The 17,647-nt window shown below is 38.4% G+C and overlaps 3 protein-coding genes across 3 annotated transcripts; 1 reads left to right on the forward strand and 2 right to left on the reverse strand.

The window, feature by feature from the left end:
* Window positions 1–1,247: 1,247 nt before the first annotated feature.
* Window positions 1,248–2,735, reverse strand: LOC147542583 (stemmadenine O-acetyltransferase-like). The gene has a single exon (XM_086636969.1). The coding sequence runs from the start codon at window positions 2,702–2,704 to the stop codon at window positions 1,361–1,363; it is 1,344 nt and encodes a 447-aa protein (XP_086493095.1). The 5' UTR covers window positions 2,705–2,735; the 3' UTR covers window positions 1,248–1,360.
* A 5,440-nt stretch (window positions 2,736–8,175) lies between these two features.
* Window positions 8,176–10,105, forward strand: LOC147542584 (uncharacterized). The gene is made up of 4 exons (XM_086635312.1): window positions 8,176–8,953; window positions 9,016–9,778; window positions 9,873–9,950; window positions 10,093–10,105. The coding sequence occupies exons 1-4, from the start codon at window positions 8,176–8,178 to the stop codon at window positions 10,103–10,105; spliced, it is 1,632 nt and encodes a 543-aa protein (XP_086491438.1).
* A 3,631-nt stretch (window positions 10,106–13,736) lies between these two features.
* LOC147542585 (stemmadenine O-acetyltransferase-like) lies at window positions 13,737–15,130 on the reverse strand. Its single transcript, XM_086636990.1, has one exon. It carries the CDS (start codon window positions 15,096–15,098, stop codon window positions 13,791–13,793), a length of 1,308 nt encoding a protein of 435 aa, XP_086493116.1. The 5' UTR covers window positions 15,099–15,130; the 3' UTR covers window positions 13,737–13,790.
* Window positions 15,131–17,647: the final 2,517 nt, after the last annotated feature.

Genomic DNA, 17,647 nt, shown 5'->3' on the forward strand with positions numbered 1-17,647 from the left:
CTTGTGTACCGTGTATTGTTCTGTGTACTCGGAATTTGGTTATCCACCAGACATTTTTGTACTGGAAAATTTTCTTGTTTTCTGGAAATTGTCTTGTGTACCGGAAATTGTCCAGTTTACTGGGAATCTGGTTATGTACTAGACATTTTTATACCGGGAAATTTTCTTGTGTATTGGAAATTTGGTTATGTACGAGAGATTTTTGTACTGGAAAATTTTCTTGTTTTCTGGAAATTGTCTTGTGTACCGGGTATTGTTCTGTGTACTCGGAATTTGGTCATGTACTAGACATTTTTGTACTGGGAAATTTTCTTGTTTTCTGGAAATTGTCTTGTGTACTGGAAATTGTTCAGTTTACTGGGAATCTGGTTATGTACTAGACATTTTTATACTGGAGAATTTTCTTGTGTACTGGAAATTGTTTTGTTTACTGAAAATTTGGTTCTGTACTAGACATTTTTGTAGTGGAAATTTTCTTGTGTACCGAGAATTATTCTGTGTACTGATCAACTTTAAACCAATTTCTTTTTTTTTTGTAACCGAATCTTTCTAAAATGTGAAACAAAATAAGAATGTGAAACAAATCTTTCCAAAACGTGAAACAAAATAAGAATGATGAAGAAGATCTTGGATGTACTGGTCAACTTTAAACCAAATATTTCCAAAATGTGAAACAAAATAAGAATGATGAAGAAGATCTTGGATGTATAAATCTGGAAAGATCTGGAAACAAAATAAATAAAAAAAACATAGAGATGAAGAAATAAATAAATCGATTGAAAGAGATGAAGAAGATAAATCAGAACATCAAACTTAAAGAGAGAAAGAACTGAAAACTTTGATGTTTTTAGAGATTTAAAGTGATGAAGAAATAAATAAATCGAATGAAAGAGATGAAGGAGATAAATAAGAACATAAAACTTTTAGAGAGAGAAAGAACTGGAAACTTCGATGCTTTTAGAGATTGAAAAAGATGGAGAAGATAAAAATGTGAAGCAAAATAAGAATGATGAGGAAGATCTTTGGATGTATAAATAGGAACAAAGAAGGAATTGGAACAGAATACAGTGGCGGGATCCAAAAAAATGGCCGAAATTTCGTCAAAAATGGTGCCATTTTTTAAATTTCAAAAAATCTGAATGTCTTTCTATTGTGACGTCATGTACGGGAAACTAATTAATTCGCTGTCTCGCGTCAGAGTGTCAGAAAACTGGGAAATATCTCGTCCAAGGGCAAGAAGGGGAGGAAAAAAAAATAAAACCAGGAAATAGTATTGTTTTCTGACATTTGGACCTGCTTCACATTTTTTGCCGAAAATTGATTGGGCTCTCATTTACCCCCCAAAATTTGGATCTCTCAGTCATTTTTCGTTAATTAGATATAGATCTTTTGGTGACGAAGTAAAAGCAAGGAACTCTTCATTAAGCTCTAAAAAGGCCATGGCTTCCTCTTTGAGCTTAAAGCTTGCTTCTATTCCTTCCCCATCTCTTGTATCCATCAAAAGAACCCCTTGCATCTTCATGGCTTCAACCCAAGTACTAGTTACCAAAGCTGGTTTTCCCCATCCAAAATCACTCTCATACAAAGGAAACCTACACCAACTTGTCATCGCATATATATCAGCCTCAGCCTGTGTGGTCAAATGGAGCAGCCCACCTATCAACTTTAGAAACTCTTCATCATCCTCTTGTAGTTTCCTTACGTAATCACAGTTAATCTTACTTATTGCGTCCCGAATATGTCTCACCAAATCATCCAACGACTGATTATCTTTCGATACCATTGATGTTGCCACCAACACTGCATTCCCAAATGATTGTTTAGGCAATGGTGGGTCCATCCTCTTTCTCAAGTCCACGGCCTGGAGTAAGACCGATGTTTGTTTTGATGATGGGTCCGATTTCGTCATCAGTGACTTCCATATTAGAGCTGACACAGCTTCTATTCGTGTCGGTAACTTTGGGTCTGGCGACTCGGCTGCTATTTTGGCAAGTAAAGCAGCTAACTTTCCCCCGTTGAATACATATCTCTTTGTGAGGAACTTACTTGTTGTCATGGTGCTTATGTTTTCAGCGGTTCTGTCCGATGCGGTAAATGGTAATGGTCGAAGAGGGAAGAGAGATTGGGTTTCAAAAGTAGGAGTCAAGAATTCGGTTGACCCACGAGAGATCGCTGCCCAAGTGTTGATGAAGGTTGCTATAGAGGAAACATCTGAGATCTTATGAGACATAGAAACTGAAATTGCAATTCCACCACAGTCAAACATGTTGACTTGAATAACCAAGGGTACTTCCTTGGACATATTTGGTGACAAGACATCATCATGAGGTAAGAGTTGGTTGAGTAGATGCACATCAGAGTTCATAAATTCAGACATGACACCGTCGACATTCGCTTCGAAATAGTCAACACCTTGATCGTTACAATCAACAAAGAAGTTATCTTTGATCCTACCAGCCAAAGTGTAGAAGTGGGCTAAGGCATCTGATAGTGATTTCTTAAGTAAACTATGAAGGTGATCATGAGAATGAAGCTCAGCTTCAAAGTTTGATTTGGAATCAAAGAAAAGAATGATAGGGACGTAAACTTGAGGAATGATGAGGTCAAGAAGCGAGAGAGGGAAGGTAGAAAGGTGAGAGGGAGTAGGAGAAGAGGGTTTGATGGTCTCCTTAGAAATGACTCGAACCGTACACATAGGAGCCATTTTTGGGTGTTTATGTTATAGTTTTAGGCTACACTCTAAGGCCATATATATATATATATATATATATATATATATATATATAGACCAAATTCATTAAATTATTACGTGATGATCAAGATTGAGGAGGCCATGTTCTTGCATTACAATCCAATATCATTGACTTCAATTATATAACATGCACATTTATGTTCATTTTATTTTATATGCAATGAAACATAAAATCAGGCCTAGGACCCGTCATAAAGAGGGCCACTTGTCATGATATTTAATTGAGTTGGAGAATAATATATTTTACCAAGTGGGAGACACATTTTTCAACAAAAAAAAAAAAAGTGGGAGACACATGGTTATAATCTACTACAATAATGACATATTTCTACTATTAATTATCTCCAAACCGAGCTAAACCAGCATAAAGGTGATCGTGAATCACTCTACATGTGATACATATAATTGCGAGGGTGTAATCCGTGCTCGTGGAGCACGGATAGTTTTTTCAAACGCGTTACAGATCAAGCAAACTATGTGCACGATCATAAGTTACAATCGGATGACTGTTTCTGTATTTATTCATCGTGTCGGTTCACTATTTATCTACTTAGATGGTTAAGTCTAATAAGAAGTACTTACAGTTAAAAGAAGTCACTGGTCTTCTTTAAGAAAATATCTCATGTTTATCCAAATGTCATATTTACGGTACCTGAATAACATTACAGAAATTAGTAACATATAACATCACACAAACGAATCAGATGAAACAGATTACAATGAAAATTGTGGATATGTTTAAAGATGATGATGAAGAATATTAAACAGAAAGATGCATCTTTAGAACATTATTCATTACAAGTAGCTGTTGTTCTTCTCATGAACGCGAACCTGGCTATTTGATGATGGAATTCGAAATAAACGATGGTGGTTGGGTTGGTGAAATAATTTGGAAGAAGATTTCGAGCTTCAAAAATGGAGAATGAATAATGGTTTCTGTATCATAAAAGGGTTTCGGTTTTACAGAGAGAAAATAGAGGGTTTGGGTCTCGGCTTTAGAGAGAGAATAAAGGATTTCTGTTATTTGGGAACAGATTGGAGAGAGAAAGTGGGAGATAAAAAAGAAAATAGAATTTTTGGGGATTTATATTCAAAAGAAGGTATTGTCTTATATATAAGGTCATTATTGGTATTATAATTTAATATGAAATCTAGAGATTTGTGTTTTCTATAGAGATGGAACCATTTGGATTATATATCCGTTTAAATTAATATTTTGGCTTTATATTTCATATTAGGGTTAGGGTGGACTAAAAGTGGGTCTAGGTGTAGCTTTTTGGACTACAGCCCCAAAAATTATATTAAAATCGTAACTCTAGATCTAAGTTATGACACAATTTAAGGATTATTGGTTCCGTGTATTGTTACTTCATTTCTTAGTCGATTAAATGAAGTTTATTTATCGCGCCACTTTCCCCTATAAGCTTTTCTTACTGCCCCTTGGAAATCCAAATCATAAGAAGCTCGAAAATCAAAAGTCAAGCTGAAACATCTAGTGAAGGCTATAATTTCTGCCGTTTGGAAACAAAAGAATAATTTCTACCCTTCGGAAATCCAAATCAACCTAATCCCAAACACATTATTCCTCTTTTCCTATTTGAACACAATTTTTATTTTTGTAGGCACAACCTGCAAAAGTTTAAGTTTAGGGTTTTTATATGTTGAATTCATCATTCAAGCGGCTTAGATGAAAAAATCATAAGTGGGTTCAAGAAAGGGTGTGTGATATCCGGGTCTGAAGATATGGTGTGAAAGAAGGAAGATTTGTTGATGATTAGTTCAAAGTTTTGGAAATTTAGTTGAATTCAAACACCCTTTCTTGAATCCACTTATGATCTTTTATTCTAATCCTCTTGAATGATGAATTCATCCTATAAAAACCCAAAACTTAAAATTTTAAAGCAATGAAGTATGTAGAGAAGAAGATGAATTCTACTTACTAAAGAATTTGGAGTTTGAGAGAGGAACCTGAAGAAATGAAACGGTGTGTCACAACCAAGTCTCAATTGGGGTTGATTTCAGGAATAAAATCAAAACAAAAACTCATGATTTTACCCTTTCAAAGTTTCTAAAACAAAATAAAAATCCTGGAGAGAGGAAGAGATACTTGCCAGAAAGGGATACTTGCAAGAAAGATGTGAGAAGGAAAGGCCAAGACCGCTTCTCTGCGAGGAAGAGACAGTCGAGAAGATGAGAGATGGGAAGACAGAGAGCTAGAGAGAGAGTGTGTTTGGGCGGGAAGGAGTTATTAGGGTGGGGGAAGGTTTTTTTTTATTCTCACTTAATTTAAACCTTTAGATTATAAAAGATCAAATCCCAACCATCAAATGTTGAGAGATAAAATCTCTGCCATATGAGATAAACTCATCAGACTATATCCTAGCAATTGGGAGGAGGGAAAAAGATACCTTCCTCTCTTATTTACAGATATATAACACTAACCCTTTATATAATCGCATAATATATATATATATATATATGAGTTAAACCAGAATTTCATTCATACTTAGGAATACAATCCAACACATTACATGGTTTTGAGGCTTTGACTCCGTTGAGTACAACATGGATTTACTAAAGTAACTTACAACATGAAACGTACAAAAGTAAAGACAACATGAAGAGAAAATAATACAATATTGCAAAAAAAAAAAAAACTTAAAGGTCACAAATAAAAAGATCCTAAAGATCACGACTGAGAAGACCCTAAACGTCATGAACATTATTATACTTAATGAAGAAGGATGAGTCAAGTAGAGACGAATGACGGTTGCATCAAGAACACCACCAAGTTTCTGGGAAGAGAATTATGAATGTCACCGGAGACATTGGCATTTGATTTTAAAGATGAAGATTGAGTTATTTTATAACTTTATCTTCTTGAGCGAAGATATATCAGTCTTTTCTTTTCCTTTCACCTTCAAATATCAAATCAAAATTGTTTTATGATGATGCCCATCCCTCTTTCCTTTTTGCAAGACATCTTTAATTTGGTGAAATGGAAGAAGAAGAACTCCATGAAGATCGAAGAACCGCCATCATACCAACTACTTCTTTTCCCCCTTCCTCAGAAAGATGTAAAAAATAAAACAAAAACTAAATTAATACTAAAATAGGAGAATTCTCCCTCAATAGTGAAGGAGGTTCAGGGAGCCCCTCCGCCGGAAATCGATGATCTCACTTTGTTACTCTCTGAAAAAACCGTCACTCTCTCTCTAAAAAACCCGTCTCTCTCTCTCTCTCACTTGGCACGACTATGTAAATTGTAACAATATATATATATATATATATATATATATATATATATATGTAATAATAAAAAAATAGTAATGCACCGCCATTTAATGTTAACCTCGACATACACATGCACATTATAAAATCGTAAATAGTCGAACAATTATACATCTGTTCGTGACATAACAACCCTAACTACGAATTAACAATTATATATGTACCTAGGCTCGCATCTCTACTAACGGTCATAGAGCTGCATATATACAATATTTTATGGGTTAATTCCAACGTCACCCAAAATTCATGGTTTGTGGCTCAAGGATTCAGACAGAGAGAATGTCTAGATTATTTCGACACTTACTTTCTTGTTATTGGAATCAGGTCAATAACATTGTTAGTTGGCATCTATCCAAAATTTGGAAATACATTAGATGGATGTAATAAAGACAACTTTCGTGAATGGATAACTAGAAGAAGAGATCTATATGACTCAACCAGAAGGGGTTGTCTTACCCGGTCAAGAGAAGAATGTTTTGTAAGTTAGTAAAGTCGTTTTTTGGATTAAATCGGACTCCTAAGCAGTGGCACCTGAAATTTGATCACGTGATGTTTTCGAATGGGTTTAATATAAATGAGTGCAACAAGTGTGTCTACACTAACGTCACTCCTAAAGGATGTGTAATTCTATGTTTATACGTAGATGGCATGCTTATTATGGGAGATAATATTGATATCATAAAAAACCAAACAGATATTGTCCAAGAATTTTGACATAAAGACTTAGGTAGTGCTGAAGCCATTCTTGAATAAAAATCTCTAGAAGTTCTTCTGGAAAAAAATTATCTCAAACTCACTACGTTGAGAAAACTATAGAAAAATTTAGCTAGAATAATAAGAGTTCAGCTAGGACACCGATAGATCCCACCATGCATTTGATGAAAAATTATGCTCAAGGAGTAAACCAGATAGGTAGTCACGGATCATCAGAAGTCTAATGTACTTGATGAATTGTACGCGTCCGGACATAGCTTATCCTGTTAACTAACTGAGTAGGTTTACTTTCAATCCGAGCAAGGAACATTGGACTGCTAAAGTACAGGTACTCAGGTGTTTAAGACACACTAAAGAGTATGGAATATTATATACCAAATATGCAGAAGTATCAGTAGGATATGCAGATGCAACTGGATCTGAGATACCGATGATACCAAGTCAACCAGTAGATACGTATTCACACTGGGCGGGGCTGCCATATCATGAAAATTCTCAAAGAAAACTTGCGTAGCTAGATCGACAATGGATTCAGAACTCATTACTCTGGATATAGGAGAAGAGGCAGAGTGGTTGTGACACTTCCTGGAGCATATTCCAATATTGACTAAGTCAGTGCTTGCAATAAATATACATTGCGATAATAAAGTAGCTATTGCAACTTTACATAGTAAAACTTATAAAGGTAAGTTACGACACATTCGTCAACGACATAACATCCTAAAGCAATTCTGTCAGAAGAAGTGATAACAGTAGGTTATGTCAAATATAAGGATGACCTAGCGGATCCACTTACAAAAGGGTTACCTAGAGAGCGAGTAATTGTTTCACCAAGGGCGATGATACATAGGTGGAGATACTGAGGTTGATACGATGGATGAAGATTTGGGGGGTCAAACGAGAAACAATTAAATGGAGGAAGGTTTGGGGGGTCAAACAAGAAACAATCAAATGGAAGAAGATTTAGGGGGCCAAATAGGAAACAATCAGATGGAGGAAGATTTAGAGGTACGAACACAAACAAACCAAGTTGAGGAGGATTTCGGGGGTCAAACCAGAAACGATGAAATGGAGGAACATTTAGGGGTACGAATAGAATCAAACCAAGTTGAGGAGGAATTAGGGGGTCAAACAGGAAATGATCAACGAAATGTAGAGGTTGGGGGAGAAACCATAAGAACCCAAATGGAAGAGGATGTATGGGGCCAAACAGGAAACGACACTGACTGGGCCAACTTTGATTGGGATCAGTTTATGTCTAGTGATGTTGATACATGTAGATCGATACTAAGACAGATGGTGGGGACAGAAGAGGTCATAGTAGGAGGAACTGAAGGAGGGGATGACGATAATCCTACTGAAGAAGAGGAGGTTGTAACTTAGATGAGAATGTTGATCCTCAAGAAGGTTATCAGAGTATGGATTCATCAGAGGACGAAAATGATGAATACGACTCAAGATGCGATGAGTATTTAGATTTTGTTAAAGGGACTCAGAATATGTACATGGCAGAGGAGGTAGGGGCCGAAAGAGAAGTTGGGGAGCAACAACTGGTGGCAGGCATGATGTGGTCAACCATTAATGAGGCCAGATCATTCATCAGGTCATATGCCATCTCTCATCATTTCACATTCAAACAAGTGAAGAATGAGAAGAAGAAGTTGACGTACAGATGTAAGGAACCGAGTTGTGAGTGGAAGGTTTACATTGGTCTAATGAGTGATGGCAATACTTACATTGATCTAATGAGTGATGGCAATACTTATAGGGTTGGGTCGAAATGTAATTTTGTGCATACTTGTGCTGCTGATGATGAAGATAAAAACCCAATGGCCAATTCTCAGTGGATAGCACAGGGTCTGTTGGAGGAATTTATACGAAATCAAGACATGACGGTTGATGCTATAATGAAATGGGTAAGGACTCATCATGGGGTTAATGTGACTTATAAAGTTGCCTGGAATGCTAAGAATATCATGTTGGAGAAGATTAACGGGAATTTTGAAGAAGGCTATCGTCTCGCACCAGAAATGGCAAGACAGATACTTCTATCTAACCCAGGTAGCATTGCAACTGTTTCAAGAGATGACAACAATGGCAAATTCACAGGTATGTGTGTCACTTTCAAATCTAGTATTGATGGATTCTTGAGTGGGTGTAGACCAGTACTAGGTCTTGATGGGTGTTTTCTGAAAGGTATGTTGGTTTATGCCTGTCTATCATGTCTCTTGATGCTTGTGATGGGCTTTTTCTGATAGCCATATACATCTGTCGAAATGAGTGTAAGGAAACCTGGACAAGGTTCCTTGAGATTGTTGGAGGTCATCTACAGAGGCACCCTCAGCCTCTTACAATTATTTCAGACCAACAGAAAGGTTTAGTTGATGCAATAGATACTGTATTTGGTCCTGGTAGGCATAGGTACTGCTTCAGGCATATGTACAAAAACTTCAAAAGGGTCCACCCTGGTCTGCATCTTGAAGAATTGGCTTGGAATGCAGCCAATTCATATACCAGGAGTGGGTTTGATAGGTGGATGACCGTATTGGAAAGTACCAGCTTAGTCGCCAAACAGTGGCTTATGAGAGAAGGCCCAAGTACATGGGCACGATCTCATTTTGATGAAGCTGCTAAGTGTGAGTACATCACCAACAATTTCTCTGAGAGCTTCAACAGTCAAATATTGAAGTTCAGAGACAAACCTTTGTGCAAGATGATTGAAATGTACTGGATGATGGTTATGTCATCTATTTACAACCGAAAGATGAAGGCCAAGGGATGGAAACAGGATGGATTGGTACCAAAAGTGGACAAGGAGTTGACAAAAAGGAAGGAGGGCATCAGGCACTACATTGTATCACCATCCGACGCAACTCTTTGGAATGTTTCTATCCCTAATGGGGCTAGGTGGCAAGTAGATCTGACCTTGAAGACTTGCACTTGTTGTGCATGGCAGATCTCTGATTTGCCATGTGTGCATGCACTGGCTGTTATAGTGCCTAGGCGAGAAGATCTGACACAGTAAGATTTATTTTCCCTATTGCCCCCCTTTCCTTATGTTGAAATTTTGAACTAAGTTTGAACTTATACTATGTAATCTTCTGTTCATATATAGGTGTTGCAGACCCTTCTTCACTGTTGAAGCCTTTACGAAGACCTATGACCATCGAGTTGTCCCAATTCTTGGGGAGAGGTAAACTTTTCCTTTTTGGCTCCTTTCCTATTTAGCCCCCTTTTCATATTTAGCCCCCTTTTGCCTATTTAGCCCCCGTTCCTATTTACCCCCCTTTCACAACGTATTCCTTATGTTCTTTTCATGTTGGACCTGATTGCAGCCCCAATATGTAGTAAGACCTCCTGTACTTACAAGACCACCAGGCCGACCAAGGAAGGAAAGAAGGAGAGATCGGGCCGAAGATGGCCGTTACATCTGCACAACTTGTGGTAACAGAGGCCACAACAAGAAGAGTTGCAGAGGACCCCCCCCCCACCGAATGCACCAATGTAGGGGAATCATCTTCAGGAGGTCGAACTCAGAGTCAGCAAGGAAGAGATAGAGGAAGAGGTAGGAGAGCCTCTGGATGGGGTAAAGTAAGAGGAGGTGGACGGAAAGGGAGAGGGGGCAATTCAGGAGGTCGAACTCAGATTCAGCCAGGTAGTCAGCACAGTGAGCATACTCAGCAAGGTAGTCAGCACAGTGAGCAGACTCAGCAAGGTAGTCAGCACAGTGAGCAGACTCAACAAGGTAGTCAGCAGCAAAGTCAAGAGCGAAGTCAACAACATAGTGTAGCCAGTCAGCAAAGTGTAGTCGGACAGCAAAGTCAGTAAACTCAATCGCGGCCTTTCACTAGGCCAAGGTTAGTAATTCCTGGGAGGTCCGACACACCGCCCCTCTTCACCGAGCGAAGGGGTCAAGGAGGACGACGCACAACCTACTTTAGTATGAGCCGAGACCCGGGCGTCCTATGATAGCTTTTGAAACGTCTTTTGATGTTGATGAATGGTGTTTAGTTTAGTTAGGGTTACTGTTTTGGACATGGTGTTTTTACTTGGTATTTTGGACATGGTGTTTTTACGTTGTGTTAAGGTTTAGTTTGAACTTGGTATTTTGGATGTTTATGAATGATGTTTTGAACTTGGTATTTTGGATGTGTTTATGAATGTGTTTTGAACTTGGTATTTTAGATGTGTTTATAAATGTGGTTTGAACTTGGTAAATTGATATGTTTAAGATTGTTGTGTAGAACATTGTATCTTTCAGTCTTTTCCCATATGACCCCCTTTCTCCATATGTGACACACTTATCTGTCGACTCCAACCAACAGCAGCTAGAACAAAGATAGGCAAAATAAAATGTCATTCATACTGAAATTTGTTACAAAGCTTATAGGTTACATAACATTCTTTTTCATAAAATCCTTACAGAACTCATCATAAGGAACTTCACTACATACCATCTTACACTTTCCTTTGGGTGCTTCAACCTTATCAATCCATTCCGAGACCCAATCGAATTTGTTGCAAGTACCAAAAGTAAAGAATTTTCTCTCATAATTTGAGTCGTTAAGGAAGTTCAGATCACCCTCCTACCTGTGTAATGTGATCTCGGACAAGGTGTATCTTTCCATGGGCATTCCTTAGCCCAATGATCAAGCTGACCACAGGTGAAGCAGGGTTTAGGCAAATCTGAAGCACTTGAGCCATTTCTTGAAACCGGTGAAGATCTTAAGACACTTGATCCAATTTTTACTTCCTCCTTCGCATCATCAAGCCACTGGAAGCTATGGCATGTAATAAACTGACAAGCTAGGTATTTTCGAACTTTACCTTCCCTGTTCCTCGCAGTAGAAACACGTCGAGTGCCTATACATTTTGTAGCTTTGCAGGGAGTGTAGATCCATGGACAATCTAAACCGTAATGTGTTTTTTCATCACAAATTTGACATATCTAGAGAGAGAAAACGAAAAACCAGAGAAGTTAAAGGGGAAAATTGGGGGAAAATGGAGAATAGAATAACCTAGATATGTCAAATTGTATAGGCACCACCCATGTCTTCTTTTTTTGATCTTCTCATGAACCAGTCGTTAATGGTGAGGAAGATGGAAAGCAGAAGTAAATGAAGGAGAGAGATTTAAACTTGCTATTGGTAAAGATGAAGAAATAAATAGAGGAGAGAGAGGATAAATCTTGTGTTGGAATTGACGAAAAGGAAAATCTGGGTATTAAATGTCTCGATTTGATGGGAGCGTGGCTGTCAGGCACGCCTTTAACACGGAAGGGTATTTGCGGTAGAGAAAAGTTGGATTTCACGGTGTTGTCACGGTAACGGCTAAAAGGGGGCCATATGGGTATTTTCGCTAATCTAGAGGGCTAGGCAGGAAGCTGGTCACAAAGTTCGGGGCCATTTGGGATATAACCCTAAAAATTATAATATGTATCTTTGGTTCAGTATCCAGACCCCACCAAACACTCATTTGTGGTTTAGGTGGTTAACCGAACCAAACCATGAGCACTTTGGTATAGTTCTAAATATCCATTCTGTCTAGATCTTTTTATATTTTTATATGTTGATTGATTGTATAATTTGGTTGTTCTGTGTATTTACTTAATTGTCTAGTAAAATCAGATCTTAAAGAAGTCTTTTTCATCAAATTAAAACTTGTTCCTAGACTCCTAGTTGATAACAAATAAATTGGATATTAAAAAACTTATGTCAAGCGATAGCAACACTCAAAATAATAAGAATTAATCGAACAACGAGTGCCGTTTATATCATGAAACGAGAGAGTTTCCCTCTCTAGACTTTAGAGAGAGAAAGTAGATCTGGTTAAATTTCTCAATCTAGTTAATCTCATGGTTTATCGATTATTAATGCATCCCATATTTGTAATCTTCATCTAGAGGAATCATTAAGACAATCATAACAAAAATATCTATCAAGTTTCATCCTAGATTTCATCCAAATTTCTCAACAATCAATATCATAGATCATCAAATCTTCATAGCAACTCTATTTCAACAACAAGATCAACATCCATTCATCAGTAACTATTGATAAAAACTCAATTTAATTCCATAGCCAGTTGTGTTGGTGGAAGTATTTAGATCAAGATCCCATACATTAGAATTCAGTCGGTGAAGAGCAAGATGGTGACGGTAGTCATGGCGACAGTGGAAGTTGAATATCCAGAGGATGTTGGGGGTTGGTCTGTGAAGGTAGAATGGTGACAATACTGGTGGATGATGACTGGTGGAGCAATTAAGGGTGAAAGAATGATGACTTTCTCCTTTGTGAATGATGGTAGTGGTGGGGTGGTGAGGGAGAAGAGGGTTGTTTGTGGTTAATGGTGGTGGTGGGGGACTTTGTGGATTCCGTGATGGTGGTGTTGGTTTGTGGTGTTTAGCATTGATGGCGGTTTTTCTATGGTGATGGCGGTTTTTCTATGGTGATGGCAGTTTTCCGATGATGAAGGCGGTTTTTCGATGATGAAGGCGGTTTTCCGGCGACAAAAGCGGTTTTCCGGTGAGTTAAGATATGGGGTAGTGGGTGGTTGCATTGACGGCGGTTTCCCTGTGGTGGTGGTTCTCCGGTGATGGGGGCGGTTCTCTGACGATGAGGACGGTTTTCCGGTGATGAAAACGGTTTTTCTGGTGACGCGACGACTTTCCGGTGTAGACTACGGTGGTTATTTTAGTATTAGTATTTGTATTATTATTTCTTTTTGTCGACCTTTAGGGTCTTTTTATTTGCGACCTTTAGGGTCTTCTCATTCACGACCTTCAGGGTCTTCTCATTCTCGACCTTTAGGGTCATTTTATGGAGTCTGTGTCTAGTCCCATTTCTTTCTCTTCATAAGGCACTTTGCATTTAAAGGTATGTAACTCTCATGAAGTTTTCATAGGAGAGAAATAAGAATGATGTATCATCCATGTAAACAATGTGATTTTGTCACTTTTTAATGGAAATGGTTGCCTTGGTTTCAAAAAAAAATAATAATAAAAATTTCACTTGATTAGATACAGATCTTTTGCTTATGAAGTAAAAGCGAGGAACTCTTCATTGAGCTCTAAAGAGGCCATGTCTTCCTCTTTGAGCTTAAAGCTTGCTTCTATTCCTTCCCCATCTCTTGTATCCATCAAAAGAACCCCATGTATCTCCATGTCTTCAACAGAAGTACAAGTTACCAAAGCTGGTTTTCCCCATCCAAAATCACTCTCATACATTGGAAACCTACACCAACTGGACATCACATATATATCAGCCTCAGCCTGTGTGGTCAAATGGACCATCCCACCTATCAACTTTAGAAACTCTTCATTATCTCCTTGTAGTGTCCTTATGTATTCACCATTGATCTTACTTATAGCGTCCCGAATATGTCCCACCAATTCATCCAAGGACTGATTATCCTTTGACACCATTGATGTTGCCACTAACACTACATTCCCAAATGATTGTTTAGGCAATGGTGGGTCCATCCTCTTTCTCAAGTCCACGGCCTGGAGTAAGACCGATGTGTGTTTCGATGATGGGTCCGATTTCGTCATCAGTGACTTCCATATTAGAGCCGACACAGCTTCTACTCGTGTAGGTAACTTTGAGTCTGGTGAGTCGGCCGCTATTTTGGCACGTAAAGCAGCTAGCTTTGCCCCGTTAAATTCGTATTTCTTCGCCACAAACTTGTTTGTTGTCTTGTCACTTAGGTTTTCAACAGACTTGTCTGATGCGGGAAATGGTAATGGTCGAAGAGGGAAGAGAGATTGGGTGTCAAAAGTAGGAGTCAAGAATTCGGTTGACCCACGAGAGATAGCTGCCCAAGTGTTGAGGAAGGTAGTTATAGAGGAAGCATCTGAGATCCTATGAGACATAGAAACTGAAATTGCAATTCCGCCACAATCGAACATGTTGACTTGAATAACCAAGGGTACTTCCTTGGACATATTTGGTGACAAGACATCAGCATGAGGTAAGAGTTGGTTGAGTACATGCACATCAGAGTTCATAAATTCAGATATGACACCGTTGACTTTTGTTTCGAAATAGTCAACACCTTCGTCGTTACAATCAACAAAGAAGCTATCTTTGATCCTACCGGCTAAATTGTAGAAGTGGGTTAACGTATCTGATAATGATTTCTTAAGTAAACTTTGACGATGGTCAGAATCAAGCTCAGCTTTAGAGTTCGATTTGGAATCGAAGAAAAGAATGATAGAGACATAAACTGGAGGAATGATGAGATCAAGAAGTGAGAGAGGACAGGTAGAAAGATGAGGGGGAGTAGGAGATGAGGGTCTGATGGTCTCCTTAGAAATGAGTTGAACCGTACCCATAGGAGCCATGTTTGAATGTTTATGTTATAGTTTTAGGCTACCTTTTGAGCCCATATATATAGATAGACCATAATTATTAAATTATTCTGTGATGATCATGATTGATGAGGCCATGTTGTTGCATTATACCCCTGTGCCATTGACTTCAATTATCTAAATAATATGCACATTTTTGTTTTTTTTTGTTGAACTAGCTTCATATATTAAATAACAGCGTTATTACAATATTTATTAACTAAAATACAAGGTACATTCTTCCAAATTTTGCTCGCGTCTTTCTTTCTTGTCCATTTAGCTAATCTGTCTGCACTGGAATTGAGTTCTCTTTTTGTATACTTGAATTTCACCACTTCGAAATCTTTTCTGCTTTCACGAATTTTGCGGATGTGGATTAAAGATTGCCAGTGTACCGTGTGATGTTTATTGTGGAGATGTTTGATGAGATTGACATTGTCACTTTCTACGATTATATTCTTGAGTTGATTAGCTTTCGCCCATTCGAGGTCGTGTAAGATTGTCATCGCCTCTCCTTCTTCACTGTTTCTGGCTCTAGTGGATTTTACATTCGCTTCTATGAATTTTGATTCTGCATTGTGAACAATCAAGCTAATTCCCACATTGGATGTTACATTGGTAAACGATGCATCTACATTCACTTTAATAAAATTTGGGGGCGGGGGTTGCCATTTTTCACTAGTAGTATGTTTTATTTTCTCCTGTTTAATATTGATTTTTGGAAAGTTTTCGATCATTCTGATAATTTTGCTAAGGTCATTGATTTCATATTGAAAGCAGTGGTCACACCTCACTTTCCATAAAATCCATAAAATGGTCGCAAAGTGAATCTTTCCCCTGGTATAGCAGAGATGACTATGATTTTCCCATGAGAAGATCCAGTCAGATATGGACGTAATATTTTCAGATACGATATTGTTGTTAAACCAGATGTTTTTAGCCACAGCGCAGTGTAAGAGAGCATGCTCAATAGATTCTATACTAGTGCAGTTGGGACAAGTATTATTATTGTCGATATATTTACCGATTCTTTCCCTAACTGGGAAAGCTTTGGTGCAGATTTTCCAGATGAACATTTTGATGCGCGGAACAGTCGGGAGAGACCAGATGAAATTCCAGTTCTGGTTGTTAGAGTTGTGATTACTGCTATTATTGCTAAGGTGCTGGTACATTGAGGCAACCGTGAATTTACCCGATTTGGTGAGCTTCCATTTGAGCTGGTCCTTACCTTCGTTGTTCACCGGGATAGTCTTTATCAGATTCAGAATGTTAATGTCGAAATTAGCTCTGAGCACTTCATTATTCCAGGTGTTATTCGATATAAGCTGAGATACTTTGGTAAGATCGGATTGATTGCTGTTCAGAATAGTGCCATTGATTTCAGGAATCCAATTGTCAGTCCAGATGTTAATGTCGTTACCCGATTGCACTTTCCAAGTTGATAGATCGTCAAGAAGGCTGTAGTGCTTTCTGATCGTCTTCCAATTCCAGGAGTGATGAGCTTTAGCAGGGCCTGGGGTATTGGAGTGCGGGAAGTACTTGGCTTTAAGGAGTTTGACCCATATTGCTTCTGATTCAGTCTTGAGACGCCATGCCATCTTAGAGAGGAGGGCAGTATTATCCAGATCTGGCAGATGAAGCCCTAGCCCTCCAAGTTTTTTAGGAGTGCAGATATAAGACCAGGCTTTGGTGCAAATACCTTTCGACTTACCCCACCAGAAGTTTTGTTGAACGGCCTTGATGCTTTTGCTTATTCCTTTGGAAATTGCAAAGCACTGCATCTGGTATCGGGGTACGGCCGCTGCTATGGCTGATATGACCACAGTGCGACCAACTTGGGATAGGAACGAGTGGTTCCACTTGTTGAGCTTATTCTTGATCTGCTCTAGGATATCTTTGAATACTGTGGTTTTCTGTGCTCCGATGAACAGCTGGGCTCCCAGGTATTTCTCTGATGCGGAGGCATATTTAACTTTCAGAGTGCGCATGATCAGTCTTTTGAACTTGGGGTGTAAATTTTTAGAGTAGAAGATGTTGGACTTAGCATAATTAATCATTTGTCCCGAGCTAGCACAAAAGTCCTGAAGAATCTTCTCAAAGATGTGGATGTTGTCTATGGTGTTTTTATCAAAAATGATGCAATCGTCCGCAAAAAGGAGGTGGGAGATCTCAAAGTCCGCATTATAAGTAGGAAAGCCCAAAAACCTATCTTGGGTATTATTCAACATCAACTTACGACTAAGGCCTTCTATAGCTAAGGTAAAAAGGAACGGGGAAAGGGGGTCACCTTGCCGAATACCTCTAGACGGATAAAAAGCTCTACCAGGTCGACCATTAATAAGAACTGACATAGATGAAGTAGAGATGCAAGTATAGATCATCTTAATCCAATGCTCGTCGTATCCTAGTTTCCTCATGATGTCTGATAGAAATACTGTTCATTATAGTATATTCAATGACACATAAAATACTGTCTGCTATATGTTTATACGGTGAGGCCACGAATCCACGTTGTGGTATTAGATGCATGTAATTGTTTTCGA

The sequence above is a fragment of the Eschscholzia californica genome, unplaced genomic scaffold, assembly GCF_041429995.1.
Source record: "Eschscholzia californica isolate CP2 unplaced genomic scaffold, dmEscCali1.0.p SCAF_4, whole genome shotgun sequence".
NCBI classification, from domain to species: Eukaryota; Viridiplantae; Streptophyta; class Magnoliopsida; order Ranunculales; family Papaveraceae; genus Eschscholzia; species Eschscholzia californica.